This window comes from Pseudophryne corroboree, chromosome 1 (assembly GCF_028390025.1).
Source record: "Pseudophryne corroboree isolate aPseCor3 chromosome 1, aPseCor3.hap2, whole genome shotgun sequence".
NCBI lineage: Eukaryota > Metazoa > Chordata > Amphibia > Anura > Myobatrachidae > Pseudophryne > Pseudophryne corroboree.
This window is the reverse complement of record NC_086444.1, coordinates 939,854,496-939,876,170: the sequence shown is the minus strand read 5'-3', so window position 1 is coordinate 939,876,170 and position 21,675 is coordinate 939,854,496. Positions and strand designations below refer to the sequence as shown.

The 21,675-nt window shown below is 44.8% G+C and overlaps 1 protein-coding gene across 1 annotated transcript in view; it reads left to right on the top strand.

The window, feature by feature from the left end:
* CLGN (calmegin) overlaps positions 1 to 18,314 on the top strand; it is a 144,694-nt gene extending 126,380 nt beyond the window's left edge. Inside the window, exons 13-15 of the mRNA XM_063920376.1 lie at positions 142 to 280; positions 13,511 to 13,614; positions 16,217 to 18,314. Of these exons, the coding sequence (XP_063776446.1) occupies positions 142 to 280; positions 13,511 to 13,614; positions 16,217 to 16,297 (324 nt within the window). The 3' untranslated portion in view covers positions 16,298 to 18,314. The remainder of the gene's footprint in view (positions 1 to 141; positions 281 to 13,510; positions 13,615 to 16,216) is intronic.
* Positions 18,315 to 21,675: the final 3,361 nt, after the last annotated feature.

Here is a 21,675-nt window from a genome sequence, read left to right as displayed (position 1 = left end):
ATGGTCCTTATGGAGTCCCCAGCATCCTCTAGGACGTAAGAGAAAATATATGACTGCTTAATGTAGTAAATAACAATTATAATAAAGCCAAAATATGAATATAAAAACTACTGGAAATAATCCAGTTCCTGTCATTTTTAGAAAATTGAAGAAGAAGAAGAAGATGCAGATTTCACTATGAGTGATTTTCTAGAGTCTGACGAAGCCGAACGGAACAGTGTAAAGAAGAAAAGCTTGGAGGGCACTGAAGATCACAGGGGAAAAGCAGTATCTGGCAAAGGTGAGCTGAGACTGAGATCTCATCCTTGGAAAGATTAACATTGTTCAGCTTTTGTCTTTTCCAAACTTAAGGTGGGTACACATTAGAAGATAAAAAATTAAATACTTAATTTTGAAATATTTTTCTACAGCAGGTTACATTGTTTTCCACAGGGAAACATCGGGGTGTAGAGTGTATCTTGATCCAGAGGCACCAAAAGGCTAAAGTTTTAGGCAGTCCCAGGATGCTTTGGGGCCTCCTCTATAACCCCGCCTCCAGACACTGTGAGCTCAGTTTCAGTTGGTGTCAGCAGCAGCAGGTCACTTAACAGGTGGGCTGCACTGGGCAGTCCTGAAAAAGCTTTTTCTGACAGAAAATTTGTTCAAAACTGGGCTGTCAGCGCTGTGTATCTGTGTGACATTCAACGCTGAGGCTCCATCACCTCCCAAGCGGCGTCGCATACTCCCGCTACCTGTTCCTGGGTACTTGTGGTGGAGACGCCCTGGCTTTAGGCACACGGTCGCAGTCGCTCTCCTGGTTCGCGTGGCTGCTACGGGGAGGAGGTAAGAGGGTCCGGTCCCCCCAGGCTGGATCCGCCATTAAATCGTGTTCCGTCCGCAACCTAGGGAGACGGATCGCGGCACTGGCATGGACACTGTTACCAAGCAGGGACCCCAATAGACCACCAGGGCAAGAGAGCATAGGTCGGGTGTACTAATGCCCCATTTAATAAAGCTCGCTAGTACCTGGGGTGGAAGTCCATCATAGGGGAGCCGGCGCTTGACCTGTAGCCTCTTCCCAGGAAAATGCCTAAATAAAAAACGGCATTGAAACGTTGTTCTATAAAATTGCCTACCTGCGAGATTTATTTAATTAGCCACCAGGAGTGCTACGTCTGCTGGTTGTTTATATATATATATATATATATATATATATATATAATCTGCACATATACTAGTCCAGTGCAGTTTTATTGTCATAACAACTATCTGCATTGCCTCCTGTGACTGTGTGTGCCTGTATCTGCTGTGTGGTTTCACTTTTCAGTGTTTCCCAGATATACCTATCACTATATTCTGTACTCTAAAGTACTAGGTGCGTCAGGGTCATATATGTACTGCGTCACAGTATTTACCCATTACGTGTATTCTACTGTGTACTCAGTCACATAATACCGGATTTAATCGCTGGTGTTGTGTACTGTATCTACAGTCACATACTAACAGATTAGGTATTGTACTCTGTCTGGCTTTATCGTACTAATGTCTGTTTGTGTACAATGTCTAACAAGAAGGGCAGTAAGTCTGTGGATGCTCCTGCAAAGATTTACCAGAGGGGGAAGCTGTGTATGATGGTCTGTGCACTATGTGTCATACGTCTCCCAGTCAGTCCGCAGCTCCTGTAACCAATTAGGAGCAACCCTGGGCTGAGTTCACAAACCTACTGGGTACTCTGGGGGAACGCTTTACGCCCCCTATGGGACCACCTGTGCCATTACAGCCACAAATTGTCCTATGGTTAATCTGCCTTGGGCAGAAAATTTGTCTAACCAGTTGCAGCAATCAACTTATTCCTTGGTAAGGCAAAAATCTACTCCAGGTCAGTCTCATGTCTCTTGGTCATCTAAGTGGGCTGCTTCCTCCTCACAATCCACTAATCTCTCAGATGTTTCATCTGAAGAGGAGGGGGAGCATACTGTCCACTGAATCAGGTGTTTCTGACGAGGATTCTCTACTGCAAATTGATGCCCCTGCCCTTGTGGTTGCTATTACACAAATCCTACAAATCACTGATGATGAGGATTCCACTATTGTGGCTAAGAAAACGGATATGTTAAAACGTCAGAAGGTGGTTAAAAATCTATTACCCCATTCTGACCATTTGGTGGACATCAGGCAGGAATCCTGGTCTACTCCAGGGAAGACATTCCCTCTGTCTAAACGGGACTTGGCTCGCTATCCTCTCTCTGCAGAGTTATGTAACGTGGGAAAATTCACTGCCAGCGGATTCTCATGTCACCCGCCTAGTGGTGTCATCCACTCTGCCTGTCACAACTGTCACTTCACTGAAGGAACCAACAGATAAGCAAGCGTGTGGAGGGATGCCTGAAGTCTATTTACCCCCTTACAGGTGCTGTACATAGACCCACTATTGCGGCCTCTTGGGCTGCAAAAGGAATTGAAGCATGGGTTCAGGAATTAGAGGAAGAGTTGCCCGAGGATATATCTGACAATGCCAGACAGTACCTGTCTCACATTACCACCGCTGCCTATTACATTCAGGAGGCGTCCTCTGAGGCGGGTGTGTTGGCAGCCAAGGCGTCGACTACATCTGTCCTGGCTCACCGTATTCTGTGGTTGAGGTCATGGAAGGTGGATCTAGACTCCAAAAAGACCATGGAGGTACTCCCCTTTAAAGGGGACATTTTGTTTGGGGAAGACCTAAATAAAACTGGTGTCTGAATTGGCGGCTGCTAAGACTGTCTTTCTACCAAATACTAATCCTTCTGCACAGAAGGCTAAAGGTACCCCTTTTCGTTAATTTCGGCCTCAAAGGAAAGCAAAAGGTCAGGCATACCTGAGACAATCTCATGCTTCCAAAACCACTAAGCCCAAGGCAAACCAGTCCTGGTCAGCCCATCAGCCTGCTACTAAACAAGACAAGCCTGCCGCATGACAGGGCTGGCCTCCCCCTGGGGGACTCCAGGGTGGGAGGCCGACTTCTGCAGTTCACCCAGGTCTGGTTAAAGACCACTTCAGACCCATGGGTGCAAGAAGTTGTCGCTCACGGGTACACAGCCTCCTTCAAGAGATGTCCCCCTCACCAGTTTTGCACCACGGTTATCCCTTCGGATCCTTTAAAGGCACAAGCTCTGCAAAAGGTTGTGGGTTCCCTCCTGAATACAGGAGTGGTAGTGCCGGTTCCTCTGGCCCAGAGAGGTAGAGGTTACTACATGACCCTGTTTATAGTTCCGAAACCCAATGGGTCTTTCCGGCCTATACTCAACCTCAAATCAGTGAACAAGTTTGTAGGAGTGTCCAAGTTCCGTGTGGAAACACTGCGCTCAATTGTACTGGCTATGGAACCCGGAGACTATAAGGTATCCCTGGATATACAGGATGCGTACCTGCATATTGGCATGTCGCATCAGCAGTATCTGCGGTTTGCTGTTGGCATCCTCCACTATCAGTTCTAGGCTCTGCCATTTGGACTGGCTACGGCTCCTCGGATCTTCACCAAGGTCATGCCCATAATGACGGCCCATTTCTGTCGCCAGGGAGTCAGGATCCTGCCATATCTGGACGACTTGCTGATTCTGGCAAACTCCCACGATTTCCTCCTCAGTCATCTGCAACTGACGGTAAGCTTCCTACAAGCCCACGGGTGGCTCATCAATTGGAAGAAATCCTCACTGGTCCCAGCTCAGAGCATGCTGCATCTGGGGGCACTCCTGGACACACACAGTCAACAACTGTTACTGTCTCCAGAAAAAGTCCAGAGATTACAAGACAGGATAAGATGCTTCCTTTGTTAACCCAGAGTGTCGATACACTCGGCGATGCAAGTACTTGGCCTGATGGTGTCGGCATTCGACATTGTAGAGTACGCTCAATTTCATTCTCAACCTCTGCAGAGGTTAATCCTTTCCAAGTGGGATGGCTTACCTCATCGGATCAGATCCCACATGATCACTTTGACTTCGGTTCATCATTCACTGGCCTGGTGGCTACAGGACCAGCAATTGAGCAGGGGCCGTCCCTTCTGTATCCCCAACTGGGTCCTGCTGACAACAGACGCCAGTCTGAGGAGATGGGGTGCGGTGTTGGAGCAACACTCTTTTCAGGGTCGCTAGACCAAGGAGGAGTCACTCCTCCCAATAAATATTCAGGAGTTGCAGACGGTGTTCAATGCACTATCTCTCACCCTGCCTCTGGTACAGAACAGGCTTGTTCAAGTACGGTCAGACAACACCACCTCGGTGGCATACATAAACCATCAAGGTGGCACTCGAAGCCGCATGGCAATGATGGAAGTGTCAAAAATCCTTCGTTGGGCGGAACGCCATCTGCCAGAAATCTCGGCAGTGTTCATTCCGGGCGTCCTGAACTGGGAAGCAGTCTTTCAACTCCTAGTGGACAAGTGGGCCTACCAGACGTAGACCTGATGGCATCTCGACACAATCACAAGTTTCCCGTCTTCGGATCAATGACCAGGGATCCTGAAGCAGCGTTCATGGACACACTGGCAATACCATGGAGCTTTTGGCTGCCTTATATGTTCCCCCCCAGTGTCACTCCTGCCCAGGGTCCTGCGGAAGTTCAAACAAGAAGGAGAATTTCTACTTCTAGTCGCTCCAGCATGACCCAGATAACATTGGTTCTGAGACCTGCAGGGTCTATCGACAGAGCGTCCTCTTCTACTTCCTCAGCGCCCAGACCACCTCGTACAGGGCCCTTGTCTTTTTCTGGACCTGGCCAGGCTGGATCTGACAGCGTGGCTCTTGAAGCATCACTCCTGAGAGCCAAAGGATTCTCCGAGGCGGTCATCCAACCTATGTTAAAAGCCCGTAAATCGGCTTCAGCTCGGATTTATTACAGGGTCTGGAATTCTTACTTCACCCGGTGTGCTGATAAGAATTAGGATGCATACAGATTCAGAACTTCCAGACTTCTGGCTTTTCTGCAAGGAGGCCTGGACTTAGGCCTTCGTCTGGCCTCCCTCAAGGTTCACATAACTGCCTTGTCGGTATGGTTTTAGAGAATTGTGCCTATACCGGACGTTCCCTATCACCCTCCTGTGGCTCCATGGGATCTGTCGGTTGTCCTGAGTGTCCTGCAAGAGTCTCCATTTGAACTTCTTGAGACGGTGGACCTTAAATGGCTCAAGGCCAAGGTCCTATTTTTACTGGCTATTGCCTCTGCTAGAAGGGTGTCGGACTTCTGGCTTGTCCAGGTGATGTCTAGCAAACTGCACATGGGCAGCAATGTTCTTTTTGGAGAGCAGGGGCTTTCTCCCTGCAATCTTACCGTGCACACAATTGTTGTTCAGTGTCCTCCTGATGGTGGACTCATTAACATTAGATAATGAGAGAAAGGCCTTTAGTTGTTTAGAGGTTACCTTGTGTTCTTTTGTGACCTTGCAAACTATTAGACGCCTTGCTCTTGGCGTGATCTTTGTTGGTCGACCACTCCGGGGTGGTTGGGGGGTTGTGGTAATAATAGTCTGAAATTTCCTCCATTTGTTCACAATCTGTCTGATTGTTGATCGGTGGAGTCCAAACTCTGTAGCTATGGTTTTGTAACTTTTTCCAGCCTGGTGAGCATCAACAGCTCTTCTATTGAGGTCCTCAGAAATCTCCTTTGTTTGCGGCATGATAAATTTAAACAGTCAAGCTGTGAACATCAGACTTTGAAAGATCCCTGTTGTTTTAAAAAGACAGGTTGTCCATTAACACCTGATTGTTATCCCATAGATTGAAAATTCCTGTCTCTAATTTCACCTTCAAACGGGAGTAGTATGTTATGCCGGCGCTTGGGATCCCAGCGCCCAGCATGCAGGCAGCGGAGTGAGCGCCAAATAGCCCCTTGCGGGCTCGCAAAGCTCACCACGCTGCGGGCATTTTCTCCCTCCAGGGGTATCATGGACACCCCAAGAGGGAGAATAGTTGTCGGTATGCCGGCTGTCGGGATTCCGGCGTCGGTATGGTGAGCGTCGGGATCCCGACAGCCGGCAAATCCAATGCCTCCCCTTCAAACTATCTGCTAAGCTTAAAAGGTTCACATACTTTTGCCATTCACAGATATGTGATACTGGATAATTTTCATTTGTTTGATTTGGTTCTCTTTATTTACTTTTAGAACTTGTGTGAAAATCTGAGGTAGTTTTAGGCCAAATTTAAGCAATATAAAAGATTCTGAATGGTTCAGAAATCTTTCAAGCACCAGTGTGTGTGTGTGTGTGTGTGTGTGTGTGTGTGTGTGTATATATATATATATATATATATATATATATATATATATATCCCTGCAAAGCAGTCGGCACTCCCAAACTCTTTATAACAACGTGCTCCGTGCCAGAATCCTTTTTGTGTATGCTTGTATTTGGCCTGAGGAAAGGGCTGTTGCCCAGAAACAGCTGTAGCCTTTGAATACAATTTTACCGCAATTATCTGTCTCCAGTGCCGTTCATCTTTTGGAACTATAAATATATATATACATACATACATACATACATACATACATACATACATACATACACACACACACACACACACACACACACACACACACACACACACACACACACACACACACATACACACACACATTGCATCCGGAAAGAATTCACAGCGCTTCACTTTTTCCACATTTTGTTATATTACAGCATTATTCCAAAATGGAATAAATTCATTTTTCCCCTCAAAATTTACACACAGTACCCCATAATGACAATGTGAAAAAAGTTTTTTGAGACTTTTGCAATTTTATTAAAAGTGAGTACAGAAGTATTCACAGCCTTTGCTCAATACTTTGTTGATGCACCTTTGGCAGCAATTACAGCCTCAAGTCTTTTTGAATATGATGCCACAAGCTTGGCACACCTATTTCGCCAATTCCTCTTTGCAGCACCTCTCAAGCTCCATCAGGTTGGATGGGAAGCGTCGGTGCACAGCCATTTTCAGATCTCTCCAGAGATGTTCAATCGGATTCAAGTCTGGGCTCTGGCTGGGCCACTCAAGGACATTCACAGAGTTGTCCTGAAGCCACTCCTATGATATCTTCGCTCTGTGCTTAGGGTCGTTGATCTGCTGAAAGATAAACCATCGCCCCAGTCTGAGGTCAAGAGCGCTCTGGAGCAGGTTTTCATCCAGGATGTCTCTGTGCATTGCTGCATTCATCTTTCTCTCTATCCTTACTAGTCTCCCAGTTCCTGCTACTGATAAACATCCCCACAGCATGATGCTGCTGCCACCACCATGTAGGGATGATATTGGCCTGGTGATGAGCGGTGCCTGGTTTCCTCCAAACATGACACCTGACATTCACGCCAAAAAGTTCAATCTTTTTCTCATCAGACCAGAGAATTGTGGTTTTCATGGTCTGCGAGTCCTTCAGGTGCATTTTGGCAATCTCCAGGCGGGCTGCTATTTGCTTTTTACTAGGGAGTGGCTTTCGTCTGGCCACTCTACCATACAGGCCTGATTGGTGGATTGCTGCAGAGATGGCTGTCCTTCTGGAAGGTTCTCCTCTCTTCACAGAGGAATGCTGTAGAGTGACCATCGGGTTCTTGGTCATCTCCCTGACTAGGGACCTTCTCCCACAATCGTTCAGTTTAGATGGCCAGCCAGCTCTGGGAAGAGTCCTGGTGATTCCAAACTTCTTCCATTTACGGATGATGGAGGCCACTGTGCTCATGGTAACCTTCAAAGCAGCAGATATTTTTCTGCACCCTTCCCCAGATTTGTGCTTCGAGGCAATCCTGTCTCTGAGGTCTACAGACAATTCCTTTGACTTCATGCTCGGTTTGTGCTCAGACATGCACTGTCAAGTGTGGGACCTTATATAGACAGGTGTGTGCCTTTCCAAATCATGTCCAATCAACTTAATTTACCACAGATGGACTCCAAATTAAGCTGTAGGAACATCTCAAGGATGATGAGTGGAAACAGGATGCACCTGTGCTCAATTTTGAGCTTCATGGCAAAGGCTGTGAATACTTATGTACATGTGTTTTCTTAGTTTTTTATTTTTAATAAATTTGCAAAAATCTAAAAAAAACTTTTTTTCACATTGTCATTATGGGGTATTTGGGGTCATTCCGAGTTGATCGCTCGTTGCCGTTTTTAGCAGAATAGCGATCAGGCTAAAACTGGGCGATTCTGCGCATGCGTATGGGCCGCAGGGCGCACGCACTAAGTATTTTCACACAAAACTATGCAATTTTACACAGGTCCGAGCAACGCTTTTCAGTCGCTCTGCTGATCGTTGAGTGATTGACAGGAAGTGGGTGTTTCTGGGCGGTAACTTAGCGTTTTCCGGGAGTGTGCTAAAAAACGCAGGCGTGTCAGGAGTGGCTGGAGAAACGGGGGAGTGGCTGGCCGAACGCATGGCGTGTTTGTGACGTCAAACCAGGAACTAAACGGACTGAGGTGATCGCAATCTAGGAGTAGGTCTGGAGCTACTCAGAAACTGCAGGGAAATATTTAATAGCAGAACTGCTAACCTTTCGTTCGCACTTCTGCTAAGCTAAGATACACTCCCAGAGGGCGGCGGCCTAGCGTGTGCAATGCTGCTAAAAGCAGTTAGCGAGCGAACAACTCGGAATGAGGGCCATTGTTTGTAGAATTTTGAGGACAACAATGAATTTATTCCATTTTGGAAAAAGGCTGTAACATAACAAAATGTGGAAAAAGTGAAGCGATGTGAATACTTTCTGGATGCATTGTATAGCAAGCAATGCACACTCAAACTGATAATCAATCACTGGAATTTATATCTGATCTCAGCAACAAATTTGTTAGCTAATGGGCAAAACCATGTGCACTGCAGGGGGTCAACACCTGCGTTGCCTGGACTGCGCCCCCAAAAACGGCGGCCAATCGCCGCCGGCCACCCCCCTCCCGCCCGGCGAATGTCTTTGCCCGTCAGTCAGAGGCGATCGCTGGGCTGAGATGCCGGCACATGCGCAGTTCAGACCTGATCGCCCGCTATGCGAAAACGCACAGCAGCGATCAGGTCTGAATTAGCCCCTTGGTTTTCCCCATTGGCTAACAAATTTGCTGCTGCAATCAGATCTGGATTAGGCTCTTAGTTAGATGAAGTAAGTAGCAAGCTTTACCAGAATGACATCACACAAACCAGCACACCGTATTTGCAAAAATTCAAAAACATATATTGACACAAAATCACAAGGTGCACCATCAGTCACAATAAAATGTGCAGATAATGCTGGATACTCACAGCTGGTTTGTTTCAAGAAATTCTGGAATATGCATGAGATATAATATATGTGTATGTATATATTTTATATATGGACAAATTTGTTGATACACTTACAGCTCATTGAAACAATGCTTCATTCCTCATGAAAAGTGATGAAATTAAAAGCTATTGGGGGTCATTCCGACCTGATCGCATGCTAGCTATTTTTTTGCAGAGCTGCAATCAGGTAAGAACTCGGCAAAACTGCGTATGCACCGCAATGCGCAGGCGCATCGTACGGGTACAAAGCGGATTGTGCTGGGCGATAGATTTAACGAAGAATCCATTTGCACATCCGATCGCAAGAAGATTGACAGGAAGAAGGCATTTATGGGTGTCAACTGACCGTTTTCAGGGAGTGGTTGGAAAAATGCAGGCGTGTCCAAGCGTTTGCAGGGCTGAAGTGATCGCAGTGGCTGAGTAAGTTCTGACCTACTCAGAAACTGCACAAAACTTTTTTGTATCGCTTGGCTGCACAAGCGTTCGCACACTTGCAAAGCGAAAATACACTCCCCCATAGGCGGCGACTATCTGATACAAAAAAATAGCTAGCGAGTGATCAACTCGGAATGACCCCCCTTGTCTCATGTATACCTGAATTCCTTTGCTATTTCATACAATAAAGCAAATAAACTGTGAAAATATTATAAAATGGCCTGTACAGATTTGTTGGCACCCCTCAGAAAAGATAATAAACAATTGGATTAGTTATATTTTAAATGAATTGCCTTCCTGAATTAGCCTCACACGCATCTTCAATCTTCTTATCAGTGTTTGAGCCTATTTAAATGAAAAGCAGTCACTCTGCTTTTTGGTATCATTGTGTGCACCACACAGAACATGGGCCCTCATTCCGGGTTGATCGGTCGCAAGGCGAATTTAGCAGAGTTACACACGCTAAGCCGCCGCCTACTGGGAGTGTATCTTAGCATCTTAAAATTGCGACCGATGTATTCGCAATATTGCGATCACAAACTACTTAGCAGTTTTAGAGTAGCTCCACACTTACTCTGCCTGTGCGATAATTTCAGTGCTTGTCGTTCCTGGTTTGACGTCACAAACACACCCAGCGTTCGCCCAACCACTCCCCCGTTTCTCCGGCCACTCCTGCGTTTTTTCCGGAAACGGTAGCGTTTTCAGCCACACGCCCATAAAACGCCGTGTTTCCGCCCAGTAACACCCATTTCCTGTCAATCACATTACGATCGCCGGAGCGATGAAAAAGCCGTGAGTAAAAATACTATCTTCATAGCAAAGGTACTTGGCGCAGTCGCAGTGCGAATATTGCGCATGCGCACTATGCGGAATTTCACTGCGATGCGATGAAAAATACCGAGCGAACGACTCGGAATGAGGGCCATGACCCAGAGAAAGAATAGGAGAGAGTTGTCTGAGGAGATCAGAAAGTAAATTGTAGACAAGCACGTTAAAGGTAAAGGCTATAAGACCATGCCCAAGCAGCTTTATGTACTTGTGACTACAGCTGCAAATTTTATTAAGGACTTTAAAATCCTTGTACCGCACCAACCTCACTGTGTGCGGCCGCAAGAGGAAAATCAACCCCAGATTAAACAGAAGGATAGAAAGAATGGAAAAAAAAGAGCCATGGGAAACTTCCAAAAAGAAACAAACTGAACTGGTATCTTAAAGTCAAGTTATGTCAGTGTCTGATCGCACCATCCAGTGTTTTTTGAGTGACAGTGTGCTCCATTTAAGCAGACCCAGGAGGACGCCTCCACTTTTGAAAAAAATGACATCAAAAAAATCCAACCTGGAATTTTCTAAAATGCATATTGATACAATGCTTCCGGGAAAATGTCCCTTGGCCAGATGAATCAAAACTGGAGCTTTTTGGCAAGTCACATTATGGGGTATATGCAATTGTGGTCGAATTCCCGAAATTGTCGAATTTCGGGTCATTTTCGACCAAAAAAAAAAAATCGCCTATGCAATTCAGTGCTTTCCGACCAAAAAACGGACTTTCAAAATTCGACTTTTTGAAATTCAAATTTTTGCAAATTCGACTTTTCTGCAATGATATAAGTGCTGCAATTCGACCAAAGCATATTCAATTCAAGTATGGAAATTCGACAGCAGTGCTTTTAGACAGCAAATTCGTCATTTTCAATCCGCCACACTTTGGAGGGTGAAAACAAATAAAAAAATTTTAAACATGTTTTTTTTTGTGTTTTTTTTTGGGGGGAATAGCAGATCTATTTATATTAGAAGGGATTAGGTACTTTTTTTTTTTTTTTTGGAGGCACAAATATTATTTATATATTTTTTAAAATATTATTTTTTTTTATTTTTTTTATTTTATGCTGGAACGGTGAAATCATTAAAAAAAATGGCGTGGGGTCCCCCCTCCAAAGCATAACCAGCCTCGGGCTCTTCGAGCTGGTCCTGGTTCTAAAAATGCGGGGAAAAAATTGACAGGGGATCCCCCGTATTTTTAAAACCAGCACCGGGCTCTGCGCCTGGTGCTGGTGCAAAAAATACGGGGGACAAAGCTCGATGAGCCCGAGGCTGGTTATGCTTTGGAGGGGGGACCCCACGCCATTTTTTTTTCGGGTTTTTCACGTTTTTTTACCGTTTTTTAAAATCGCGGCAAAATCCGCCAAATCGGCCGATTTTCGCCCGCGACTCTGGCGAATCCGTTTTTCATTGAATATGGTGAATTCCGGAAGCCACCTTCCGGGATTCACCTGTCGAATTGAGTCGAATTAAAAAACGGCGAAAATTGCCGCGAATTCGACCGCAATTGCATATACCCCTATGTCTGTGTTCACAGACAAAAAATTTAAGCTGTAATAAAAAAGAACATCATACCTACTGTGAAACATGGAGGAGCATGGGTTATGTTTAGTGCTGCCTTGCCACACCTGGCATGGGGTGCCTTGTATCTGTGCAGGGCACAGTGAAATCTCAGGCTATGAAGGTATTTTGCTCAGTGTCAGAAAGCTCTGTCTCAGTGACAGGTCATGGGTCCTCCAACAGGATAATAACCCAAACACATAGAGCATAGGCACCCAAGAATGGATAAGAACAGAACATTGGACCATTCTGAAGTGGCCTTTTATGATCCCTGATCTGAATCCTATTGAATATCTATGGAAAGAGTTGAAACATGCAGTCTGAAGAAGGCACCCATCAAACTGGAGCAGATTTCTAGGGAAGAGTGGGACAAACTAACTGTTAATTTTGACAGGTACAAAAGTCTCACAGAAGTCACTAGATTGCAGTGATTGCCTCTAAAGATTGTGTACCAAAATATTAGGCTAAGGGTTCTATCATTTTTGTCCATTCCACTTTCTTTAGTTTCAATATTTATAATATTCTATTAAATCAAACATCTAATGTAAAGTCAGATTTCTATTAAACATGGAATAAACAATGCTGGATGCCAATCCTTTGTCATTTTCAAGTAATTTCTTTGAAAAATACAGTGTGTTTTTATCTTTTTTCATGGAAAGCACATGGAAGGGTACCAACAAATTTGTCCACATCTGTGTATGTGTTCGCGTGCGTTTGTGAACAGTATATGTATGAGATATACACTGTGTGCATGTGTATATATATATATATATATATATATATACTGGTCCAAACGGGAAACAATTAAAGGCACTCAGAGAGGCAAAAAAAACGAAGCACTCAAATTGTGATGAATTCATCACAATTTGAGTGCTTCGTTTTTTTGCCTCTCTGAGTGCCTTTATTTGTTTCCCGTTTGGACCAGTATTTTACCTTGGACTAGGGCACCGGGGCATGCTGCTACTTACCGCTGAGTGCCGGCCGTCATGGGACTGTATATATATATATATATATATATATATATATATATATATATATATATATACATACATACCAAAGAACCCGGCACTCACTGTGGGGAATTCCAATTAAGGGCTGCGGTGCCTTCCATAAGTCCTCCGTAGACCCAAATACAAGTAGCGGTAATGGCGGCACTCCACAGACTCCAAGTAAGTTTAAAACAGCTTGTACTTTATTGCGTCCTACGCCGTTTCGGGTAACAACCCGTCGTCAGGGACAATCATACAATTTTATATATATATATATATATATATATATATAAAATAGAAGTAATCAGCGCCTATTGATGCCCAGAAAATTAAGATGGGGACATGGAGTCAGGCTTAGTGAGTTAGTGGTGTTTAAAAATATGGAACAAACACTTATCTCAAGTGAGAATCTTCAGTCCTCAGACCAGTAATAATCACAGTGTGATATATACCTTTTCCTTTTCCAGGGAGTGGGGATGATGAAGAGACTGAAGATGCAGTGGAAGATGAGGAAATCAGTCAAGAAGATGACGAAGCTGGTGCCATAATGCATCAGTCTTCAGATGATGAGGTAAATGCCCATAGTAATTTATATCACTCTAATAAAATAATTACATTCTGTAGATATTTTTAATACATTTACATCCTTTCTAAAATAATAAAGTAATAATGTAATATTCCCCGTTAGAAAATAATACACTTAGATTTCAACTGAAAACTGACATGTCTTTATTGACCAAATTAGGCTATTGAAACCCCTCCAAGTGCATGATTATTCATTAGGATGGGTGCATCAGAGGTTCTGCCCTGTGTACTGACATTTGTACATTCTAATGTTTTCCCTACCTTTTAACCTGCTCAGGGGGGTACACATAGAAAAAAAAACTGAATTTCATCTAGAAAATGAATGCGAGTTTGGAATTGGATTCCAAATGTAAATCACAGTGCGTGTGTGCCATGAGAACGGATCGCAGGACCCAACTCGCACATAACCGGATTGACCCCATACTGTAGTTTTCAACTCATTGTCTGCTTCGGATAAATTTTCAAGAACATAAACATATATTTCCAAGCTGTGAACGGTCAGGGATGTGATCAGTACATTAACTGCTTAGGGGCAGATTAGGTTGGTCACAATGTGGGCATAAATTCAGTTTTTCCACCCATACTGTAGAGTTCTGAATACCGTTCGTTCGGCAACAGTAGCATAAGCGTCTGGTTTGCAGACGCTTACCTCTTGCTTGCACCCGTTTTAAATAGTGACACTAGTGGCAGCAGCGGTCACCATCAGCTATTTGCTCCTGCCCTGACCACCAGCAAATAATATGGTATTCCCAGGCTTATATGCATCTTTTGTGCAAACACTCCACACTATATATGGAAGGGGCCCTACACTGCATACCCTAATTGCTAGTAATGAGAGGTGCTACATTGCCAAGACCTGTAGTGCCACACACAAAGAGAACGAGTGCAGGTGCACTATTCAGACATTACTGATTCGAATAATAATACATTTTGCAATATGAGGCTTTTAGCATAATCTTTTCCAAGATTACGGGCTTACCCACCACTTCACGGTAACCTTATAGTCGGGTAAGTCCCTAACATTCTAAGGGTTTAAGTCTCTGGTGTGGGACACCCCCAAAAACAACCCAGCCAGAACCACAACATGGCATCATACTAGTGAGAAAAGTGAAGTATGTGAGAAAGTTGTATAGTTAAGAGCAGATACTGCGGTGGAAATTTACTAAGGTCCCGATTTGATTCCAGATTGCATTTTTTCGGCCAAAAATGCAACTTGGAAATGTACTACACACAAATCACGGCAGCGTTGGGGCATTTCGTATTGAGATACACTGCTGTCCGCACAAATATGACTCAATAGACCATCGGTCAAACACTGTTGTTTGTTCACATACACCTCATACAATACGGGAATTTACTAAGAATTCATATTCTCAATCACTGTCGACAATAGCCAAACAATGCCGTAAAGCATGGAATTTTGGAAATTGAACTTTTAAACAGACCTGCTTTTGGCTGGCATGTTTGGAGAAACACGCACAGCTCAGTGAGATCCGTGCATGATTGTGGGGTCCCTCCTCCTAAGCATAACCATCCATGTGCTCTTTGAGCTGGTCCTGGTTGTTAAAATACCGGGAAAAATTGCACAGGGGTTCCCCGTTATTTGGACCGGTCCTGGTTCCAAAAATACAGGGGACAAAAGACGTAGGGGTCCCTCATCTTTTTTAAACCAGCAGGGGCTCCACTAGCCAAGGAGATAATGCCACAGCTGGGGGATACATTTATGTAGGTCCCTGCGATCGTGGCATTACCTTCCCAACTAGTCACCACTGGCCAGGGTTCCCTGGGAGAGTGGGGACCCTCCCAATAAAGGTTTCCCTCCCCTTCCAGGCACCCAAGGGCCAGGAATGAAGCACAGGGCTGTCCCTGCCATCCGTGGGCTGTGGATGGCAGGCTGATAGCCCATGCGTAAAAAAAGAATTAATATTGTTTTTTAGATGTGGTACTACAGGTCCCAACAAGCCTGCCCCGCATGCTGGTACTTGGAAAACCTCAAATACGAGCATGCAGGGCATTAAAGGGCCCGCTGGTACCTGTAGTTCCACCTGTAAAAGAAATATTACAATAAAGACAGTACACACACACCGTGAAAGTGCAACTTTAAATTAAACATACATGCACACTTACACACTCACACATACTTACCTAGTGTCCCACGGAGCCCCTCGGTCCCCTTGTAAATGTAGAATCCACGAGTACTTGTAAATAAAAAAAACTTATACTCAGCTAATCCAGTGTAGATCAGTCCTCTTCGTTCCAAGTAGGCATCCACTGGGTTAAAAATAAAAACCAGCAACAATCCCGGTCCACGCAACTAAAGGAGATCCATGTTTACACATGGATCCCCTTTCCCCGAATACCAGGACCCCTCGTGACTCCTGTCACTCGGGGACCCGCCAGCCAATCAGGGAGCACCAAATCATAGCACTCTCCTGATTGGCTGTGCGCTCCTGGCCTGCCAATCAAGTGAGGTGCATAGGCAGTAATGGGGAAAGAAATCCCCAATGTTGCCTATGGTGGGAAAATGTGGTCTGCGGTAGACGTGATATACATGTATGCTATAACAGATTCTTTACTTTCCCCAACAGATGAAAGAGGCAGATGAAGTTGCCGACTCTGGAGACATTCTGAAGAAATCACTCCGTAAACGACGAGTTCGGAAAGATTAGCAACCCCAAACCATGTGTAGCACTGTTACAGAGAGCCACATCGCCAGCAGGCCAGCCTCAGCTTGCTGACACGTGATAAACTGACCTAAAACCACTTTTTACCTCTTTGTCCAATATTTTGTCTAGCCTGAAAATTTTTCCTCTGTCATGATTTTTTTTGTCAGAGTGTTTGTTAATTCAATCCTGCAGTTTCTTTGGCAACCTTAGATCCATGCCTGTCGTGCAAGATAAGTAAAATTTTTTTGTTTGTATTGTATTTTCAGCCCATATTGATGGAAATGGTCTGTAGTCTTATGATATGATATGCCTTAATATTTATTTTCCTGGGTGATTCTCACACACAGCAGGAGGGGATGCGGTCAAGATCCCACCGGACGGAATCCCGGCGGTCGGAATACCGCCCCCCTGTCGGTATTGTGCCGGTCGGGATCCCGGTGTCGGTATTCTGACCGCCGGGATTCCGTCCGGCGGTATCGCGTACTGATCCCAGCAGGAGACATAAGTGCGGTAGCATAGTGGTATCACCCACTACTGGGCAGAGGGACAATTTCCTGTGCCCTTACTACTCTCTAGTCTGTGCCATGCCTCCCCTGTCCTATCATACGCTCCTTCTCCATTCTACTGTAACTCCCTCACTTATACCCCTTTTCCACTAGCTCAAAAAACAGGGCTAAATGCACGGGGGCGCGCATTTACCCGTGTTTTTTGCAAGTGGAAAAGGGTCCCCCCGCAAAAACCCGGATCAAGTGACCCGTGAATCCTACCCGGGTAGGACATGGGAATGATCCGGGTAAGATTGTAGTGTAAATGGAAGCCGTGTCGATGTGACACGGCTCCCGTTTACACTGTATGGAAGGGCTGCGCTGGGAGATCATGTGATCTCCCAGCGCCGCCCCTGCCGCGTCACCAGCAGCGTCACCAACCCGGCAATATGCCGGGTTGGTGACTGCTGATGGGAAAGGGGGCTGAGCACGGGCCGCAGCCGGGTAGCACCTGTGCCCATAGATGGAAAAGGGGTATTACCTGCCAGCTGGGAAACACTCAGCACGGAGTATAAAGGACATTGGTATGAAAGTACCTTATTGCCCTATTCATTGCACTCGAAAGTTCCTTTTAAGTGTGAAATGTAGGAGCATCCTTATGGTTAAGAAATGTATTTAGTTTTTATTTATTTATTTATTAACAATAATTTATACTGTGTAGTGCACATATATTCCACAGGGCTTTACAGGGAATATGAGGTCATTTACATCAGTCCCTGTCCCAGGGGAGCTTACAATCTGTATTCCCCGCCACATGTAAACACACATAAACATGCTATGGTCAGTTTGTGTCAGAATTCATTTTTATTGGCATATATATGGAGGGTTTTTTTGTTTTGTTTTGTATTGTTTTTTTACATCAACAGGTATTTTTGGGACTGATCTCAAAATCTGTTTATATTTTCATACAAATATATGTGGAAATTCAAGGTAGCTGCCTAAGAAAACTGACCTGCTATAGTTGTATTTGTGATTTGTACTGTGTCACTTGATAAAGTTTTACTTGTGTACACTACTGTGGGTGAGGTGTATCAAATCTTGGAGAGAGAAAGTGTCATTTCAAGACTGTGCTAAATATATGATAGAAGCTTATTTGTTGCTGCGGCAACTTCGCCACTTCCTCTTTTTCCAAGGCAGGCATTCCCAACCTTGGTCCTCACGGTACACTACAACAGTGTAGGTTTTAGTGATATCCAGAATACAGCACAGATGGATAACTAAATAAATGAGGTACTAAAAAAAGTCACCTGTGCTTAAGCATGGATATCACTAAAACCTGGACTGTTAGTGTGCCTTGAGGACAGCGGTTGGGAATGCCTGCTCGAAGGCTTGATACAACTCTCCCTGTCTATTGAAATTACATTATCTAGTTTTTCCCAAAACTTTTATAGTTTATTGTTGAATACAATAATGTCAATGTTTAATAAAATAAGGAGACAATGTACATTGATATTTACAATAAATATTTAATACAATTATTTGTATTCAGTGTGCGAAGAGTGATGCAATTATCCGTTTTTGAAAAATTAGCTGATTAACCTTATTTATGGACTTCTCTACTAGTAAGTACAATTTTGAGGCTATAATCAGTTAGTTACATACTAAGGGGTATATGCAATTGCCGGCGAATCGCAGCAATTTTTCGCCCGTTTTTTAATTCGACACAATTCGACCGTCGAATTCCGGCAAGTGGGTGCCGGAATTCAACATATTCAATAAAAAACGGATTCGACAGTCCCGCTGTCGAAAAACGTCCGATTTGACGGATTTTGTTTAGATTTTAAAAAAACGGGAAAAAACCCGAAAAAAAATTGCGTGGGGCCCCCCCTCCAAAGCATAACCAGCCTCGGGCTCTTCGAGCCGGTCCTGGTTCTAAAAATCCGGGGGAAAAACTGACAGGGGATCCCCCGTATTTTTAAAACCAGCACCGGGCTCTGCGCCTGGTGCTGGTGCAAAAAATACGGGGGACAAAAAGAGTAGGGGTCCCCCGTATTTTTTACACCAGCATCGGGCTCCACTTGCTGGGTAGATAATGCCACAGCTGGGGGTCACTTTTATACAGCGCCCTGCGGCCGTGGCATTAAATACGCAACTAGTCACCCCTGGCCGGGGTACCCTGGAGGAGTGGGGACCCCTTCAATCAAGGGGTCCCCCCCATCCAGCCACCCAAGGGCCAGGGGTGAAGCCCGAAGCTGTCCCCCCCCCCCCATCCAAGGGCAGCGGATGGGGGGCTTATAGCCTTTTGAAAAAATTAAAGAATATTGTTTTTTCCAGTAGTACTACAAGTCCCAGCAAGCCTCCCCCGCAAGCTAGTAATTGGAGAACCACAAGTACCAGCATGCGGGAGAAAAATGGGCCCGCTGGTACCTGTAGTTCTACTGTAAAAAAAATACCCAAATAAAAACAGGACACGCACACCGTGAGAGTAAAACTTTATTTCACACCTGCCGACACACACATACTTACCTATGTTGACCCGCCGACTGGCACGTCTCCAATGTCTCCGATGATCCGGGGTACCTGTGAATAAAATTATACTCACCTGATCCAGTGTCCAGATTATAATCCACGTACTTGGCAACAAAAAAAAACGAACACCCGGACCAGGCGGACTGAAAGGGGTCCCATGTTTACACATGGGACCCCTTTCCCCGAATGCAGAGACCCCGTGACTCCTGTCACAGAAAGGTCTCTTCAGCCAATCAGGAAGCGCCACTTCGTGGCACTCACCTGATTGGCTCTGCGCGTCTAAGATCAGACGCGCATTGCACAGCTCCCTCCATTACTTTCAATGGTGGGAACTTTGCGGTTAGCGGTGAGGTCACCCGCGGTCAGCCGCTGACCGCGGGTAACCCCACTGCTGACCGCAAGGTTCCCACCATTGAAACTAATGGAGGGAGCTGTGCGATGCGCTGTCTGCCAGCTCAGACGCGCATACAGCAATCAGGAGAGTGCCATGAAGTGGCGCTTCCTGATTGGCTGAAGGGACCCTCTGTGACAGCAGTCACGGGGGGTCTCTGCATTCGGGGAAAGGGGTCCCATGTGTAAAACATGGGACCCCTTTCAGTCCGCTTGGTCCGGGTGTTCTTTTTTTTTTTTTTTGCCAAGTACGTGGATTATAATAAAAGACCACAGGACACTGGATCAGGTGAGTATAATTTTATTTTCAGGTACCCCGTGGATTCTACTTGGACAAGTGGACAGAGGTCGGCGTGTGAACATGTGTGTCGACATGTGTGAAATAAAGTTTTACTCTCACGGTGTGCGTGTCCTGTTTTTATTTGGGTATTTTTTTTCCAGTAGAACTACAGGTACCAGCGGGCCCATTTTTCTCCCGCATGCTGGTACTTGTGGTTCTCCAAGTACCAGCTTGCGGGAGAGGCTTGCTGGGACTTGTAGTACTACTGGAAAAAACAATATTCTTTAATTTTTTTCAAAAGGCTATCAGCTCCCCATCCACAGCCCTTGGATGGGGGGGGGGACAGCCTCGGGCTTCACCCCTGGCCCTTGGGTGGCTGGAGGGGGGGGACCCCTTGATTGAAGGGGTCCCCACTCCTCCAGGGTACCCCGGGCCAGGGGTGACTAGTTGCGTATTTAATGCCACGGCCGCAGGGCGCTGTATAAAAGTGACCCCCGGCTGTGGCATTGTCTACCCAGCTAGTGGAGCCCGATGCTGGTGTTAAAAATACGGGGGACCCCTACGCTTTTTGTCCCCCGTATTTTTTGCACCAGGCGCAGAGCCCGGTGCTGGTTTTAAAAATACGGGGGATCCCATGTCAGTTTTTTCCCCGGATTTTTAGAACCAGGACCGGCTCGAAGAGCCCGAGGCTGGTTATGCTTTGGAGGGGGGACCCCACGCATTTTTTTTCCTGATTTTTACCATTCCATTAAAAAATATATATATATTTTTTTTTAAATATATAAATAATACTTGTGCCTCCAAAATAGACAAACCAAGTACCTAATCCCTTCTAATATAAATAGATATGCTATTACCAATTAAAAAAACACAAAAAAACCCATGTTTTTAAAAAATTTTATTAGATTCCGCTAGCAAAGTGTGGCGGATTGAAAATGACGAATTTACTGTCTAAAAGCACTGTTGTCGAATTTACAATCTTCAATTGAATATACTTTTGTCGAATTGCCGCATTTGTACCATTGCAGAAATGTCGAATTTGACAAATGTCGAATTTCAAAAAGTCGAATTTTGAAAGTCCGTTTTTTTGACGAAAAGTACTGAATTGCATTGTTGAATTATTTTTTTTGGCGAAAATGTCCCGTTTTTCGACATTTTCGGGAATTCGACCGCAATTGCATATACCTATAAGACTGAGAAAAGACTCGGGTTCATGAAAGTTTTCTCTCTCTCATAAATCCGAATTGTATTTATCTGGAGGAAGACAAAACAAAAGTAGTAGTGCTAGATTTTCTAAGTAGCAGTTTTGACCCCTGATATTCAAACTGGCAATAATATTAAATGAAAAAACAGGTGATTTAAATTTTTCTGGTTAAAAAAACTTTGCTTAGTAAATCTAGTTGCTAATTTAACAATCAAATGGAGAAGGGAGGGGGGAATCCTTATTACCTCAAAATTGTCAATTGGATAAAACCCTGTACTAAGCGCCACCATAATGTCCTATACTAAATATACTATAGCTGTAGATTTATTTATTAATAGTTATTTATATAGCACACACATATTGCATAGCACATTACAGAGAATAGTCAATTACATCAGTCTCTGCCCCAGTAGAACTTACCATTTATACACGTCCAGTCACATTGTTACGTCCACCTCCTACATTCGACATCGGCAGTGCGTAGCCCATGAAG